Raw genomic sequence first — 15,771 nt, 5'->3', positions numbered from 1 at the left:
ATAGATATCGTTATCGCCTGAAATGAAAAAAACATATCGTGATATGAAAAAATCTCATATCGCCCAGCTCTAAGAAAGACAAGAGCTAACATGTACAAAAGTTATTAAACTCTTAAGCAAAATTTGAGGTGGATATGTACCGCAGCAACCCAAAGGCAAGCATTAAAGGAATAGTTTGACATTTTGGAGATTAATACTAATTGATCAGACTAGCATATGTTACACTTAGCTTAACATGAAAACTGAAAATAGGTGGACACCTAAAGAAAATGGCTGGTGGTAGATCGGATCAGCTGGAGGAACATTATATTTTGATTGGCAGTTGTTCCTGTCAAGCAAGTAATGCAGCTGTGAGCATTCACAAAAGGTCACATGGCAGCTAGCTTGGTCAGACTTTGCTAAATAGCTTGCTTAATGTCAAACTGTTTTGCTGCTGATGAGAAGCATAAACCAGTGATTGAAAAGACCAATAGTTTCTGCATGTTTTGAAAACCCACATAAAAGAAATGGCTTTTAAATATTTAAGGAAAAAGTCTCAAAGCTCAAAATAACATTACACAAGGCTTTTGACTAAATCCTAGTCCTTTAACCAGGCAGAGAGTATCAACAAAACTGTGATACTGTAAAGAAGTGCCAGAGTTTTGGTTGGCTCACGCTGCAGTCTGAGGGGATTTACAGTAGTATTATTTCTGAGTGACACACTGACTAAAAGAGTTCAAACTGTCTACATTTTGACATAAACTCAAGTGACTTTGAACGTGACATGGTTGTTAGTGCCACACAGGCTAGTCTGAGCATTTCACAAACTGCTGATCTGTTGCAATTTTCCCACACTATCTCTAGGGTTTACAGAGCACATCAGGTGCCACTCCTGCCAGCTAAGAACACAAATCTACAGTTTGCACAGCTTCACAAAAACTGAACAAGACTGGAAAAATGTTGCCTGGATTTGGAGTCTCAATTTTTGCTGCAACATTCAGTTAGTATGGTCAGAATTGAGCATAAACATGAAAGGATGGATCCATTCTGCCTTGTATCAACAGTTCAGGCTGGTAGTAGTGATGCAATTGTGTAGGGGGTTTTTCCTGGCACACTTCAGGCCCCTTAACACCAACTGAGCATCATTTCATCACCTGCTGCTGACTACATCCACCCCTTTACAATCACAGTGTACCTGACTTCTGATTGCCGCTTCCACTAGCATAATGGGTTATAGCTCAAATAATCTCAAACTTGTTTCTTGAATAGTTAAGTTGGTTAATGAGTTAAGTGTATTCAAATGACCTCCATAGTCACCAGACCAACCCAACACAATATACTTAAGATGTGGTGGAACAAGAGAGCTGCATCATGGATGTGCTTCAATAAATTTGCAGCAACAGTGTGATGCTACCAGGTCAAAATGGCCCCAAATCACTAAGGAACAGCTCCAGAGCAACGCTGTCACATTCACTGATCCAACCCAGCAACCTAACCAAACCTAACCTAACCCTAATTTAACAAATATTACCATTTGTTAAAATATTTTCCCAAAATGTCAGACCTTTCCTTTAACACAAGTTTCTGCCTATATTTCTACCATGGATGACAAAATAATGGCTCTTTGGGGGAGGGAGGGGGATTTGCATAGGATCCTATGTTTGCCAGGAAACATAGGCTGTGATGGGGAGCCATCATAGTACCTGAGATGGAGTGCTCTATCCGCACTGTGCGTTTGTAATTGGTTGAAACGGATGAGTTTGTGTCAATAAAGGGATTGTAACGATCTGGAGAATCAAAAATAGTGTTGGTAAAAGAAGAACATATTTCCACTTAAAGCTCTAAGGCATCTTTGCACTACAATGCAACACCAAACTTCATTAAAAGAGCCCAAACTACCTCCATAGCAGGACATGGAGGACCCTGTTTGGTACATGAGAGGCACAAAGAGGCTAAGAAGCTAACGTAATTTGAGCTTGAGCTTAGAACAGGAAGACAGGAAGAGAGAACTGAGATGTGTATAAGCAGACAGGTAATCAGCATTCAAACTAAACCAGCAGAGGGAAAACATGCAGGCTAATCATGCTTATAAGAAGCTACACAGAAATGAACAAGCACGACAAGACTTCTGAGAAGCAAAATGATTTGTTACCACCAAACACTTCATGACCAGATGTCCTAGAGGAAAAGCTAACACCGTCTGAAGACACGACAGGTAAGTGAGTGGCATCGACAACGAGTTTTGAGAGGAAAGGGTTAAGGTTTGGCATGGAATCATCTCCAGCTTCAGTAGACGTGAAAGGATCTATGCGGGCAGAGGAAAGAGAGAGAGAGAGAGAGACAGAAAAGCAAAAGACAGAAGAAAGTGAAGAGCAGAGGAAGATGTGGGATTCAGAGTCAGACAACAACAAGAGGAAAGCATGCAGAACAAATAAAGTCCAGAAGCAGATGTTGGTTGGAACGTGATGGGAGAGGCGACAGTTCACCTGCCCATGCTGTCGCTGCTGGAAGCCCTGTGGTGCCTGATTGCATGGAGGGCTGGAAAGTAGGCTGCAGGTCAAAAAGGTCGCTCTCCATCTTCACTGCACTGTGGACAGAAGAAAAAAGCCTGGTAAACAAATCCATAATACAGCCCCGGAAACTGCTTGATTATAGTGTTTATCCTGGTCTCTTCTGACAGATAACCATTTGGAGTTAATGGCCGAAAAGGCTGCTCTAGTGGGGAAGGGTTAACCTTTTTTGTTTCTAAATCAAATATTATGCTTTCATAGCTCTTGTCATATTTAAATGTACACATTGAGCAAAATCACTTTAATAAAACTTTTACTTTGTCATGTGGCTCCCCGATCCAGAAATACATCATCTTATACCACCAACCACCATTAGTATATTATTTTAATATAGAAGCATGTGTTTTCCAACCAGAAGTCTCTCCCTTAAGCTTTTCAGTGTAAATACACTCACTTGCTACTTTATTGGGTACACCTGCTCAGTTGCTCATTAACGCAAGTATATAATCAGTCAATTTCATGGCAGCAATTCAATTCATTGAGGCACGTAGACAAGGTCAAAACAACCTGCTGAGATTCAAATCGAGCATTACAATATTTCAATGAGCGGCAGTTCCTGGGGCAAAAATGCCTCGTTGATGTTAGAGGTCAGAGGAAGAAGGCAGTAGTAACCTGAATAACCACTCACTACAACTACAGTATGCAGAAGAGCATCTCTGTGCACAGATGGGCTACAGGTAGTAGAAGACCACACCAAGTGCAATTAACGCTGTTCTTAAGCTAAGAACAGGAAACTGAGGCTAAAATTTGCATGTTTCAGAAGACTGAAAAACATTTGTTGTTTAGGAAAGTCTTGATTTCTGTCATGACATTCAGATGGTGAGGTCAGAATTAAGTGTAAACATGAAAGCATGCATTCATCCTGCCTTGGTTAAGTCAGGTGGTGGAGATGTAATGGTGTGGGGACATTTTCTTGGCACACTTTGTGCCTATTTGCACTAACGGAGTGTCACTTAAATGCCACCGCCTACCTGAATATTATTGTTGACCATGTCTGTCCCTTTATGACAACAGTGTACTCATTTTCTAATGGCTGCTTCTAGCGCCAATGTGATAATAAACTGACTACACCTCTGGGTTACAGACTGCAGCTGTAGAAGAGGAAGCATTATGAAGGGTGAAACGTACCCGTTATCCTTTCCGTGGGCACACGGTGAGATCATGTAATTTTTTGAATGATCACCAGTCTCAAACCCAAAATCAAGAAAACCAACAAAATACTTTTCAGCTGATTAATAAACTGCTTCAGCTATCTCACATGTACATCCTCTCATGTCATTACTAGCATGAGCATCTCATCGTGACTGTTTGATACCTTCTTCTGCAACGACAATGCTGGCAAAGGTTCCCTACATGTCCTAATTACTCACAATTTTATATGTTATAAATTAGTTACTGAAGCGCTTTCTTTTCAAGTACAAAATATAGATCTAAGCAGTACCCATTGGAGCAGCTGGGTGTAGAGAAGAGATCAATGGCTGGTGCTGTGCTGATAGTGCCCCCAGTGGTGGAGATTGGTGATGTATCAGTCGTGGCAAATGAAGGCCTCTTGGAGAGCTCTTTAAGCCTTTGTTCCTGATGAGTAATGAAGTCCAGTCAAAAAAAAAAAAAGAAAAAGCCAACGCTGGGGAGATTTAATGCATGCCACGTGAAATAATGTTTCATTTTTCGTTTCAAAAATGCATTAACCTTGAGAGCTTTGAGTCGAGCCTGTTCCTCCTCGAGAGCCGCCTGCTTCTCTCGCTCATCGACTTTAGTGAAAGACATCCCTGTGCTGGCCAGTGATGACACAGCATTGGACAGAGTGCTGGCCCTGCAGGGAAACAAATTCACACCAGATGCAGTGCAGCACAGATAAGTCAGTATGACTGATCTAATATAAATGTTGAGGTAGTTGCTGTGATCCAAGGCAAATATAAGAGGATTTATATACCTGCTGGCTGCAGTGGAATCTTTGACCTTTTTGCCCTCTAAAGAGGCCAAGTGTTGCTCTAGAGCTTCGAGAAGGCTACTAGGAGCCTGTCGTGACAGAGAACATAGAGTCAGTGACTTCCTGAGACAGAAAATGTAGTCTACATAGACATGAAGACCATAAAAGACAGTGGTGAGCAACCAAGATGGAGTACAAAACACCACACCATGAAAACTCAGGTGTAGACAGCCAATTTATGTCTTTGATCTGCGCGTTTTTGGTAGCTTTGGGCTATTAGTTACCCACCACTGATCGATAACTACATTCCAGCCAAAGAGCTACTTTGGATGAGAGTAACATCTGTGTGGGATGACGTACAGCACCACAACACTTTCAGCAACCCGGCCGTTGTTGAAGTGGCGGTGTCTAAGCACAACGGGGCAGCCATTTTACAGGAGATGAGCTATGCTTGCTTACACCTCAATAACACGACCAAAAGTGAACAGAATTTTACCACGGCGAGTGTTTTTTCCTTCAACTGTTTTTCACCACGATGTAGGAGACAGAGTCAGAGCAGAGGCATGCAAAAAGACAACACTGAGGCAAGTCACGGACATAGAAGAAAAAGAGTGGAATGATAGTACTTACACAAACTGTGAACTAAAGTGGAAAGATAAGGGGAAAATACAGAATATAAAGGTGGTGACAGTGAGAGGAAAGGCTTCTTAGCTGCAGTTTTTCGGGGGTAAATTATTTATGTAAAACTGGTCCCCCAGAGACGAGCACAACAGTGTGCACAGTTTACTGTAAATTATGAAACATCTGCCACTATGCAGGCTTCAACTATAGTGTGAGGACTCCACACCTTTATTTACTGTCAGAAGAATTAGAAGAAGGTACTGGGGGCAAGAAGAAAAGAAGGAGATTCAGAAGAGGAAGAAAGAGGATAGGGAACTGGAAAAGAGGACCGCCTCCTCTGGCAGACATGCGCCCAAGAAGGAAATCATGCAAAGTGCCTAATTGTAAATAAAATGTGAGCCGAGTATACTATATTCTAGTCTAACAAGGACAATGCTGAATCAAAAAAAGAAAAAAAAAGCAGTTAGAGCTGGCAGTAACAGAAAGAAAAGAAAAGTCTTCCTAATAAGAGTGGAAACCTCAGGTTTTCTGACGCTTACCTGTGAAAGGTCTGGAATGTCTCCTCGATCGATTCCCACCTGCTGTTAGAAAGAAAGAGCGAGTTGTGTTTGCTTCCCTGCACTCACGACAGCAGGAGCATTTGTGGAGATAAATGTAGTCTAATTTACCTCTGCTACTTTCAGGAATTCTGATATCCGGGTCATTCGAGTGAGGAACTTCTTGTAGATGTCCAGACCTTCTTTGCACTGAGTCTTCTTCATGTCAAAGTATTTCTCTGTTTGGTTATATATAAAAAAAAGAAAAAAAGATTGTATTTACTTGTAATGGCCAACAACAGCACAGGATTTACAAAGACAAGGTGAGTCCGCAAAGGTCTTACCAAGCAGGTTGATAATGCCTTCATTATAAGCAGCAAAGAGCCGGATGGAGTCTTTGAAGAGCAGCATGAAGGCTGCATTGATGACTCCATTAGTCAGCTCGTTGGCATTGACCTGAGGGAAAGCAATCAGCCGAGACATTTATCTTTAAAGCTTCTGCACAGCGATTTGTTGACACACAAAAAACAAAAAGTCTGCTTCTGAATTAGGGAAATACAGCAGTCTCGGTGCACTCTGCACACTCCAGATGAGCAGCTTCTTACTACACGAGCTGCAGAACCACGGTGGGGGGGGGGGGGCTTCACCTTAAACTCACATTGAAATCGAGAAGGGCGTCCATCTGGTTCTGAATAATGGGGATAGTCTTCAGCAGCTTCTCTGTATTCATGGTCCTCATTACGCCGTCCACTCTGTGTGGACACACGCAGAGTCGGAGCAGGCGAGGGCAACGAGGAGAGGAGAGATGGGGAAGCAAACAGTGCAGATATTAAAACAGACTGACTTATGGGTTTTATACTGATGATAGTGCTGCAAATAGTTACTGATAAATCTGTCAGCAGGCTCTAAAATGTCAAAAACAAAACAGAACAGGAAAATGTTGCTGTAATTTGTCACAGCTGAAGGGGAGATCAATCTGAAGCCTAGAGATTTTCAGTTAACCTCCTAAGACCCAAACTCTTCCATGGCATGCATTTTTTATTTCTCTTTGATATTTGGGCATATTGGGGCATATGAATGTAAAAACAAAGAATTACCAATTTATTTATTTTTACCTTATTTTTGTTTTTAAGAAAAATAAGCGCCACATATGAGGATATTCGTTTAAAATTTTGATAGAACAGTAGCAGTATAATGTCCTCGTAAGAGGATATCAGGCCCTTGTAGAGCAAAATTGAGTATTTTGGTCTATCCATCCATCCATTCGCTTCCGCTTATCCTTTTCAGGGGCGCTGGAGCCTATCCCAGCTGTCATAGGGCGAGAGGCGGGGTACACCTTGGACAGGTCGCCAGTCTGTCGCAGGGCTAACACACAGGGACAGACAACCATTCGCACTCACATTCACTCGCACATTCACACCTAGTGGTAATTTGGATTATCCGATTAACCTATCCCCACAAGCTGCATGTCTTTGGACGGTGGGAGGAAGCCGGAGTACCCGGAGGAAACCCACGCGAACACGGGGAGAACATGCAAACTCCTCACAGAAAGACTTGATGTTGGAATTGAACTCAGGACCTTCTTGCTGTGCGGCAACAGTGCTAACCACCTTGCCACCGTGCTTTTAGTCTAAATAACCCAAAATGTGATGTCCACATATGTGGACGCCAGGTCCTAGGAGGTTAAACATACACAGCTTCAAAAAGTTGTTTTAAAAAATTAAAAATTGAAATCTTTATACTGGAGAAGCCAGAACAAGCAGTACCATTTAGCACAAAGCTCTATTGTCCAGCAAACTGAGTGTCCATTACAACAACAAAAAGTATATACTAAACTTTATTTGGAAAACAAATTACAGACTAATTACAACAGGTCTGTTAACTCTGCTGTGGAAGTATAACAATGCTCAACAATTAATCGTTTGTGGATCAACTGATTAATTTATCATTTGCTATTTGACTCTATGTAATTTTAAAAAATGGGTTATTACTATTAATTTGATACAAGTTCTGCTGAGACGGCTTGACAGTCAAAAATGCAAAAAAAGAGCCAATTTAGACAGTTTAGACAACGTATTTAAAGACCTCTCTGAGCCGTGAGTAACTGATCACTATATTTCACTATTTGATGAATTAAAACAACCCAGCTTTAGTCACAATGAGCATTATTATTTGCTTCAGATGTAAACATTCTTTCTTTAAACATATTTAAAGGGAAAGCAAGTTTACAGCTTTTATTGTAGAATAGGAAATCTGTTTCAGTGCTCACCCGCGTTTAACTTTTGTGAAGTCAAAGGCAACCTGTCTGTATGAAACTGCTTTCTCATTTAGGTATCGACTATACCTCCTGATGAATGTAGACATGTCATAGCCTGGAACGCAAGACAGGAGGTGTCAAATAAGCATTTATCACAATTTACGTATTTTGTTGAAACTTCCACGATAAGAACAAAAAACGTTACCTTGTAATCCACTTTTGTCCAAGAAGTTACTGAGGTTGAAAAGTGTATTCCTTGAAGCCAAATACTGGACAAAACGCTGCAGGAGGCGTGACAACAGTTAAGGCAACATCACTAATTGGTGAAACAGACACTCAAATATTCTGCCATTAAAGTGGAACCAGTTCATTGGCTTGGATCGTAATGGGAATGGGATCAAGTGTCTCACCTCGTTACCGTAGACCATGAGGTGGTGTGTAGTGATGAGGGATTTAAACACAACCACCCAGCTGGTGTTGGTGGTCCTCTCAAACAGCGAGTCAGCCAGTTGGGGAATGTTCACGTTCATCTCGTTGGTGCAATGAATCAAATCTTAAAACAAAAGAGATTTCATACAGTTAAATTACAGTTTTTAATAACTGGAGGCTGTCCAGTGTTGTCTACTGCAGTCTGAATGAGGCATTTTACTGCTTTTTATGGCTTATCTGAAGCTCCACTGTTCTGACCTGTGGCCTGAGATCCCAACAGCTCCCATTTGTCCGCTGATTTAGATGCATATTATGCCAACAAACATTGAATAATGTTCATCAGGAATCTATTCCCAGTGTATCATTTCTTTTTGTCAGACAGGCCTTATGTTGAACCAGCAAACAGACCAACACCTGCCGCTGTCTACTGTGACAAATTAGAAAGTAACAACAGATGCGCAAACTAAAAACTGGTCTCCAGTGTTCATCTAATTTCCATGTTTTCCAAAGCAGGTCACTGTGCTCACAGTAGTTCAACTTGTTCACCTGTTAACCCCAATGTTGGCAAATAATCCCAAAAATTGCGACACAGGCTAATTCACATTACTACGTTTTGTGCTGGCGATCAGTCGAGACAAAACTGAAAATGGTGAAGGAAGACTGTTCAAAAAGATCTAAAAATGCTGTAAAGACCAACTATGTTACTGATGTTTTCTAATCTAACACAACACCATCAGCTTAACAGAAAACACCATTGATAATACTATAAAATACAATCAGCTAGGACACTGTAAATGATAAACTGTTAAAAAACTGTCCAACATATGTGGATAACAGAATTATCATTTGCCAAACAAATGTGACCAACAGCTCTAAAATCTGAGTATTTCCCATCTCGTTTAGTCATTTTACAGTTTAATTTCATATTGTTGGACATAAAATAGGTGAATATTTGATCACAAATCTCCAAGTCCAATACGTGCACCTAAAAAAATTATACTGTGTTGTTGATCTCTGTATTATTAATGGCAGCTCTGGTGCTGTTTCCTCTAACATCTGCCAAGCTTTTTTCTGCTTCACATAAAGTCTATGCAGTTAATTAAACAATCACACCAGTAACTTACAGATCAGGTAGTAACAAAAGGTTCTTGTAGTCCTGAAGTCCTGCTATTATTCTATCCAAAATCCTCTGGAGCAGTGAGGTAAATTGGCCAAATAAGGGTATTTAAGAAAAGCGGTTTTCCACATAAAATCTGCATGATAATGACTAAATCATCATACTGTTGTTTGAGTACAATCAGGGATCACTGCAGCAGAAACCTGAAACTAATCTAGCTTATTACTGGCAGCAAACCACCCTTCTATCAGACCAGTATAAAGTGCAGGGCATAAGATGTTAACCATACATGTTCTGTCCCACTTCCTCTGATCATATGCTCGCCCCGCACCCATATGCTGGTTGAATGATACTACTCGAAGCAGCCGAGTACATCAGTGCTAATGACCCTGCCATTCACAGAAGCGATCAGACTGAAGGGGTAATTGGGCCTCCATTTCTGTCCTATATTTGACTTTTCAAAAGGCGGGGGACTCTAAGTAGGACAGGATAACCTTCCACAGAAGCAGCAGCAGAGAAGTTAGCATGGGTGGCTGAACTGCCCAGAGAAGAAAACGACGACAGAGAGGAGACGAGGCAGGAGGAGGAGGAAGAAGATGGGGGAGGAGGATGCACTGACAGCACTGTCATGTTATAATCAGCCTGCTAAATGTCCACAGTGGCTGACATGAACGATTTCTAAGTGAATCAATTCACAAGACACAAATGTATTCATGTAACTGTCATGACAATGAGTGATGCCACTGAACTGTGCATTAAAAATAAATCCGCATTTAGTCCTCATTATGCAGTTTAAATCCATGTAACGACAATCAATGCAGGATCAGCTAGAACGTGTTAAAAACAGGGCTTTATTTATGAGAATATTTATAATAGAGAATAATTATTTGCTGCTAGTTTATTTTATCTTGGAAAAAAAATTGAGAGAGAGAGACTATGCGAGCACAATGATATAAAAGAGTATTTTTATAACACGGATTTGTGCCTGTGACCCAGAAATCAGTCTTAGTGTGTCATCTTAAACATGCCTTTAGTCCTAAAATGCATCAGAGTGAGGACAGAGCAACTAAGAGAAAGGAGGCTTTCCACAGGAGCTATAAGACAGGATATAAATGATGAATTAGTTACTTATTGTGATAACTTAAAAAAACAACAATGACAAAAATGTAAATGTGTGTAAATTCTTCCACCATATTTTGACTGATCATTGTGAACTTTTTAATACTGATCTGACATGTTTCATAAAATAAAGTTACATTTTGGCCCATTGACTCAGCGTCACTCGTTCCTCACCTCCACTACTCAAACTAAGCAGTCACTCAGGTACTAATAGCAATAACTAACAGAATTTATTGATTAACTGAATAACAAAATTAATTATCAACTACTCTGCAGATCCTCTGCACACTCTGCTATTGAATTCCCCATCTTTACTTAAATGTGACTTTAAAGTAAAGGTTGAGGTTTAAACTATGAGACACTGTTTTTCTTTTCTTATTTTTATTTTTTTTTAATTTCTGGCATTTTGTGGATCAAACTGTTAATGAGTCCATGAGTCTATGTTAATGATGTCTACTTAAAGCTGATTATGATTACCAGTCAGACAGTGTCACATAAGAGGTGGCTATCAGACTTTGGACTTCTATTTATGAAGCACCTGTGTAGTTTTAATAGATTCAAAGTTCAGCTACACTACAAGCTACATTCACACACTTGATTTTTACTACTGTGCACTTTGAGCTCTTCTTCCATTCCACGTACGCACATACTGCCGAGTGCATCAGAGTATTGAAAACTGACAAAACGGAACATTTGGTTGTCCTGTTTACTTTTTCCTTTGATAAAAGAAGTGCCGATTTCATTAACAATGATGCGGACTGTAGAAAAACTTCTATTACATCTGCATTAAACTGAATGATATTTGACATTTGAGAACTTCGACTTTCTTCTTACACTTGAAAACCTCCATTAAAAAAGGTGTCTGCTATATCCAGATTTAAGGACAACCTAAAAAAATAAAATATTTACAGACTACAGCTTCTCAAATGTGTTTTCGGTCTCTACAATAAGCCGCATAAATGATCAGATTCCTATAATGTTCCTTCTGCATGCATCTGGAGCCTGAAACACTCGACTACACACACACACACACACACACACCTTTACTGTCATTAGTCATGTGTTTTAAAACTTTGTGAAATATGTGAATCTGAAAGAATTCTGAGGATTATACAGATTAAAATTTACAGATATTAAGCTAACTGTGGCTTCTTTTACTCGTAACGCACTTTTTAAAAAGCACCACATGTATCGTTCTGGTGTGTCTCCAGTCATTCACAGTACTTTCAACTCTCTAGTGAAAGTAATCCTCCTAAACTTACTCAAAATGCAGAAAATTTGTGTCAAAATGGAGATTAAAAATTGAGAAAACATAAGTAAGCCTGCCAACCCAGACAACTGACCTTTCTTAAGTGTCAACATACAATAAGAGGGCCTTGTGGCATTATGTACGCACACACATACAGGTTGTCCTGTGTGTGCTGAGACACATCTCAGTCACGCTGGATTTATGGCTTCTGTTGGGATCAGTCCAACAGTGTATGACTCTGCCAACTTTCACTCATGTCACCTCAGGGGAGTCGTCTGAGCAGAACAACAGGTGTGGAACCTGCAGCTTTACCATCAACCCAAAATACTCACCACAGTTTTAGCTTCTTGAGTCCAAAAACCACTGTGCTGGGTTAGCAGCCTTGAACATGGTAGATAAATATACAATCCCCCCTCCCTCCACACACATACACGGCACTGAACTCTTATGAAGACACAGGACCTTCATAAAACCATGTTCATTGCTTTAATTTCTGTGGATCAAAATGCAGAAAAATATTACTGCTGCATCTTTAAGTACACACAAGCAGTGACCCCTCTGATGTACTCATAAGTCAGAGGAGGGTTTAAGCCCCTGTGCCTGCGTCAGGGTGCATATGTATTCTTGTCATAGATGTGTCATGTACTGTCCGTGTCCTTTAAGGTACTCCAGGCACAAACTGTGATTTTTCTTTTTTGCTCCTTCAGTGTCACCTCAGTGTATCAGCAGGTATCAAATTACTCACTCACTCCACTAAAGATGAGAGCATTCCTGGAAATGTTGTGCAAGGGCCCACAGCTTCCTGATATATTTTGTAAGGATTTTCTGTATGAAGCAGCAGTCACATAAGCGAATTACGGCTATAATTTCAAGCTATGAGTAAATATAGGAAGTAGTGGGAGCTAAAAGAAAAAAAAGCTAGGTTTACAGCAACTTATATGTAAAACGAAAAGGCTAAATTAACTGTAAGCATAAATAAAGGCTGTCAATCTTAAGATTCCGTAATTACGTTCAAAACTATTTCAAGAAGGCCTGTGGTCAGTGTTTAAACAATATAACTAATCTCCCTGTCATGAGCAAGCGCTAGCATCTTAGCCTATGTAGCCTGTGCTAAAGGCTTTGAGGCCTAATAGCTCAGCTATCGATATAGCTTAGCTTAGTTTCCACTGGGAAAAAAATTCAGTGGTGGTTTTACCCCAAAACCCGTGTGGTGTTTAAAGATACTCACAATCCAGATGTTTCTTTTTCGGGCCCATTATTTCGTGCGTGGTGGCCTTGCATACTGTTTTCGACACGGCGGATCCCGTTACACTGTGCTGGGCTGCAGTTATCCTGTCCGTAATGCTCTGCCCCGACATCTTCGCTTCCAGTCAGTGCAACAAAAGGCTGTCAAAATATGAGGCTCGTCTGGGTTTGCCTTCAGATATGAGCTCGTACGAAAACAATAACAACAGCAAAAAATTAATAAACCCTCCACCTCCTCCTACACCGCTACCTCACCGGACCCCCCCGCTTCACCCAGCTTGGTGGAAATGAAAATCAGAATTAAGGCTATGGCAGGCGCAGACCGAGGGAGGGCGGAATAATAAAGACAAGCGAAAAATGACAACAACAATAAAAAAAAATGTTCGGTAGTTTATGTATTGTTGTGCCGCTCGGCTCCGTCCAGAATCAGTCAGTTTTTAAGGATGCTGTGATTGCAAGGTCCACTCGCTGACTCACTCGACCCGGATCTCAGCCTCGCTCTCATCCCGATGTGGCACACCAGATCCCTGCGTCTCTCCGCTCGCCTGCCCGCCTGCCTGCCTCCGCCGCTCCTCCTTCTCCTCCGCCTCCTCCCGCCGATGTCGCCGCCGCCACCGTCGGTCGGCTTTACAAGCTAGGACTGAAAAAGAGACCACTGAGGAGGGGAAATGGCGGGCCTGCTTTCCTCTTTTCTGTTATGAAGTGGGGAAAAATACTTATACACGACACACTGTGCTGCAGATCCTGAGTCAGATTTGCCTCCTCAGACACGCCACTAGGTCCGCTGCCGTGCAGGTGTGTACAAACTGATCGCAGACCAGCTGAAATAAAGCAGATGGGTTCAGTCAGTGAGGCCTGGATGTCGAGATGAAGCCTGTATTTTGATTGAGGACAGGAGTGTGCAGTGAGAGTTGGACTTTTGTGTTTTCAATATGTACACACTTCAAAGGAATTACTAATACTGAGTTTGAAAAATACATGTGATTTTAATTTATTTAAAAAAATTTAATGGCCAGTAGGATAAGCAGACCTCCCATTTACATACTTTTCCTGATTTAAACTTAAATGTAGTTTCCTGTTTCGTTTTGGTGTGAAAAGAAGAAGTGGATAGAATTTTATTTTCTCAGAAACTGTTATTATTCCCTGTAAATAATAACGATCAAGTTCCAGTGTGTAAAAATGTGTGATTGCATTAGCAAAAGTGTGGCTTTGGTTTGCTAGAGCAAGCATTTTCCCCAGGAATGGCTGTGAGGCACAATGAGCCCAAGGCTTCATGGTAGGTTTATCTTACTCCAGAACACAGAGACTGAACAGTTTTAAACTTGTTATGATAACTTCCTCCAGTCCTTGAGAAATTCCCATTATCACTGCTGAGTGACAATCGCCTCATTTATCTGTCTGGTCAACGTGGACTTGTCGCTAAGGCTAGCCATCCTGTCTCCTTAACAGGGGTTTGTTATTTACACACATCCTCAACCTTTACAGTGAAACATACTGAACTAAATAACATCAGTAAATCATAACAGTAAGTAAGGTTGCAACATTATTAAGAAATGAAGAAAAATTCTACACAAATATCCAATCCAACTTTATTTATAGAGCACTTTAAAACAACATGGTTGACCAAAGTGCTTTCCATTAAAAAACAGTGATAAAAATTAAAAACCATACAAGATATTTAGTAGTTCACATGTAGTATTATTCAGTTCATTTTTATTTTATTTTCTGTGCCAATTCATAACAACAACCGCCCCAGGTGCTTTCATATTGAAAGGAAGAGTCCTCCAGAAGAACCAGGCTCAAGGAGGGACCACGCCATCTGCTGTGACTGGTTGATGGAGAGAAAGGAGAGTGGGAGGAGATGAGGACAGAACACAAACTGTGGGGGAGAGTAGATGAAAGTGAATGGCATGCAGATGTGCTATAACCAACAGGAATGAAAAGAGAGTTGTGGAGAAGTGCTCAGTGCATGATGGGAGGTCCCTCAGCAGCCTGAGCTTAAAGGAGCATAACTAGGGGATTGTTCTAGGCCACCTTATCCAGCCCTAACTATAAACTTTATCAGAAAGGAAAGTCTTAAGCTTAATCTTAAAAATAGAGAGGGTGTCTGTCTCCTGAACCCAAACTAAGAGCTGGTTCCATTTGGACAGGGGCCTGATAGCTGAAGGCTACCATGCTATTTTTGGAAACTTCAGTAAGCCTGCACACTGAGAGTGAAGTGTTTTCTTATGGGATAATACAGTCCTACAAGGTCTTTAAGATATGACACGGCCTGATCATTCAGGACTTTTGTATGTATCTCTCTTTCTACACCCTGTTAGTTCTCTCACTGTAGCATTTTGTAGTTATTGAGGAGTCACAAATGTGTGAACTAGTTTTTCAACATCCCTCTGAGACAGAGCTCTAATTTTGGTAGCAATATACAGATGAAAAAAAGGCATTTGTGGATGTTTATTTGGTTTATGTTGAAGGACAAAAAAGGTCCCTAAAAGTAGTACTGTAGGCCCAGGTAATGTCATCAGTACAACACCTTCACTTTTATCACAAACCCTGACTCACTCTCCCTGCTTTCCTGTCTACTCTTCACTGTGCCATCTAATAAAGGCAAAAAGGCACTAGTAATAATATTTGTAGTAATAGTAGATGGATAATATAGATGATACAAAATTAACTAATAGTTTTGCCTTCATAAATAAAACTGACATAAATGACTGAGTAC

The 15,771-nt window shown here is 40.8% G+C and overlaps 1 protein-coding gene across 9 annotated transcripts in view; it reads right to left on the bottom strand.

Annotated features, from left to right (window-relative positions):
* The window catches only part of picalmb (phosphatidylinositol binding clathrin assembly protein b), a 21,397-nt gene extending 7,764 nt beyond the window's left edge, over positions 1-13,633 (bottom strand). For 2 of the 9 annotated variants that reach the window (XM_005739293.1, XM_005739295.1), the window contains exons 1-15: positions 13,036-13,633; positions 8,304-8,446; positions 8,099-8,174; positions 7,906-8,008; positions 6,295-6,388; positions 5,981-6,092; positions 5,769-5,875; positions 5,640-5,681; positions 5,110-5,121; positions 4,483-4,568; positions 4,239-4,362; positions 3,991-4,124; positions 2,466-2,566; positions 2,132-2,284; positions 1,683-1,766 (exon numbers count right to left, since the gene is read on the bottom strand). In XM_005739293.1, coding sequence (XP_005739350.1) covers positions 1,683-1,766; positions 2,132-2,284; positions 2,466-2,566; positions 3,991-4,124; positions 4,239-4,362; positions 4,483-4,568; positions 5,110-5,121; positions 5,640-5,681; positions 5,769-5,875; positions 5,981-6,092; positions 6,295-6,388; positions 7,906-8,008; positions 8,099-8,174; positions 8,304-8,446; positions 13,036-13,165 — 1,501 coding nt within the window. In that variant the 5' untranslated portion in view covers positions 13,166-13,633. The remainder of the gene's footprint in view (positions 1-1,682; positions 1,767-2,131; positions 2,285-2,465; positions 2,567-3,990; positions 4,125-4,238; positions 4,363-4,482; positions 4,569-5,109; positions 5,122-5,639; positions 5,682-5,768; positions 5,876-5,980; positions 6,093-6,294; positions 6,389-7,905; positions 8,009-8,098; positions 8,175-8,303; positions 8,447-13,035) is intronic. The other 7 variants (XM_005739296.1, XM_005739297.1, XM_005739298.1 and 4 more) reach the window with 5 other exon arrangements.
* Positions 13,634-15,771: the final 2,138 nt, after the last annotated feature.

Source organism: Pundamilia nyererei, unplaced genomic scaffold (genome assembly GCF_000239375.1).
Source record: "Pundamilia nyererei isolate P.nyererei 1_Seehausen unplaced genomic scaffold, PunNye1.0 scaffold00091, whole genome shotgun sequence".
In the NCBI taxonomy this organism is placed as follows: domain Eukaryota; kingdom Metazoa; phylum Chordata; class Actinopteri; order Cichliformes; family Cichlidae; genus Pundamilia; species Pundamilia nyererei.
Note: the sequence above shows the minus strand (reverse complement) of the source record. Positions and strands in the feature narration are given on the sequence as shown.